Raw genomic sequence first — 583 nt, 5'->3', positions numbered from 1 at the left:
GCAGTGACGCTGCCCAGCAGCCCTGGCTTCCCTGGCCCCCACCCTGCCCCGTGCCTCTCCCGGACCGGCCGTAGCACCCTGTCTGGCTGCCCGTGCCGGCCCTGAGCCCCGCCGGCGGGGGCCGGTCTGGCCCGGGGCTGCATCCCTGCGTGTCCAGAAACGACCTGAAGGTGCCACGCAGCGAAGGCGCACCGGGTCTCGGGCGGACGGGCTTCCCAAGGACCGCGGCGCCCCGCCTGACGGGCGAGGTCTGCCTCCCCCACCCGCTTCGCCCCCAGCGGCGCCAGTGGCTGCAGGAGGCCATGTCGGCCGCCTTCCGAGGCCAGCGGGAGGAGGTGGAGCAGATGAAGAGCTGCCTCCGGGTGCTGTCCCAGCCCACGCCCCCCGCTGCCAGCGAGGCCGAGCTGGCCTCCGACCTGCAGGAGCGCGAGGGCGCCCTGGAGCTGCTGGCCGACCTCTGTGAGAACATGGACAACGCGGCAGGTACGCGCCCTGGGCCGCCCCGCGCCCCGTCTGGCCCGGCTGTGCCCTTCCGCTGTGGGAGCCGCGCGCCCTCTCGCTCCAGTAGCCAGCTGGCCGCTGC

The 583-nt window shown here is 75.3% G+C and overlaps 1 protein-coding gene across 1 annotated transcript; it reads left to right on the top strand.

Moving 5' to 3' along the window:
* Window positions 1-74: 74 nt before the first annotated feature.
* Window positions 75-581, top strand: LOC101622631 (hsp70-binding protein 1-like; the record flags this gene model as incomplete). Its single annotated transcript, XM_004695805.2, has 1 exon — window positions 75-581. A coding segment is annotated over one exon (507 nt), but the record flags the coding sequence as incomplete, so codon positions are not given.
* Between the last annotated feature and the right edge of the window lie 2 nt (window positions 582-583).

This window comes from Condylura cristata, unplaced genomic scaffold (assembly GCF_000260355.1).
Source record: "Condylura cristata isolate star-nosed mole 26May11 unplaced genomic scaffold, ConCri1.0 scaffold00627, whole genome shotgun sequence".
Classification (NCBI taxonomy): domain Eukaryota; kingdom Metazoa; phylum Chordata; class Mammalia; order Eulipotyphla; family Talpidae; genus Condylura; species Condylura cristata.
This window is presented reverse-complemented; position numbering and strand designations above follow the sequence as displayed.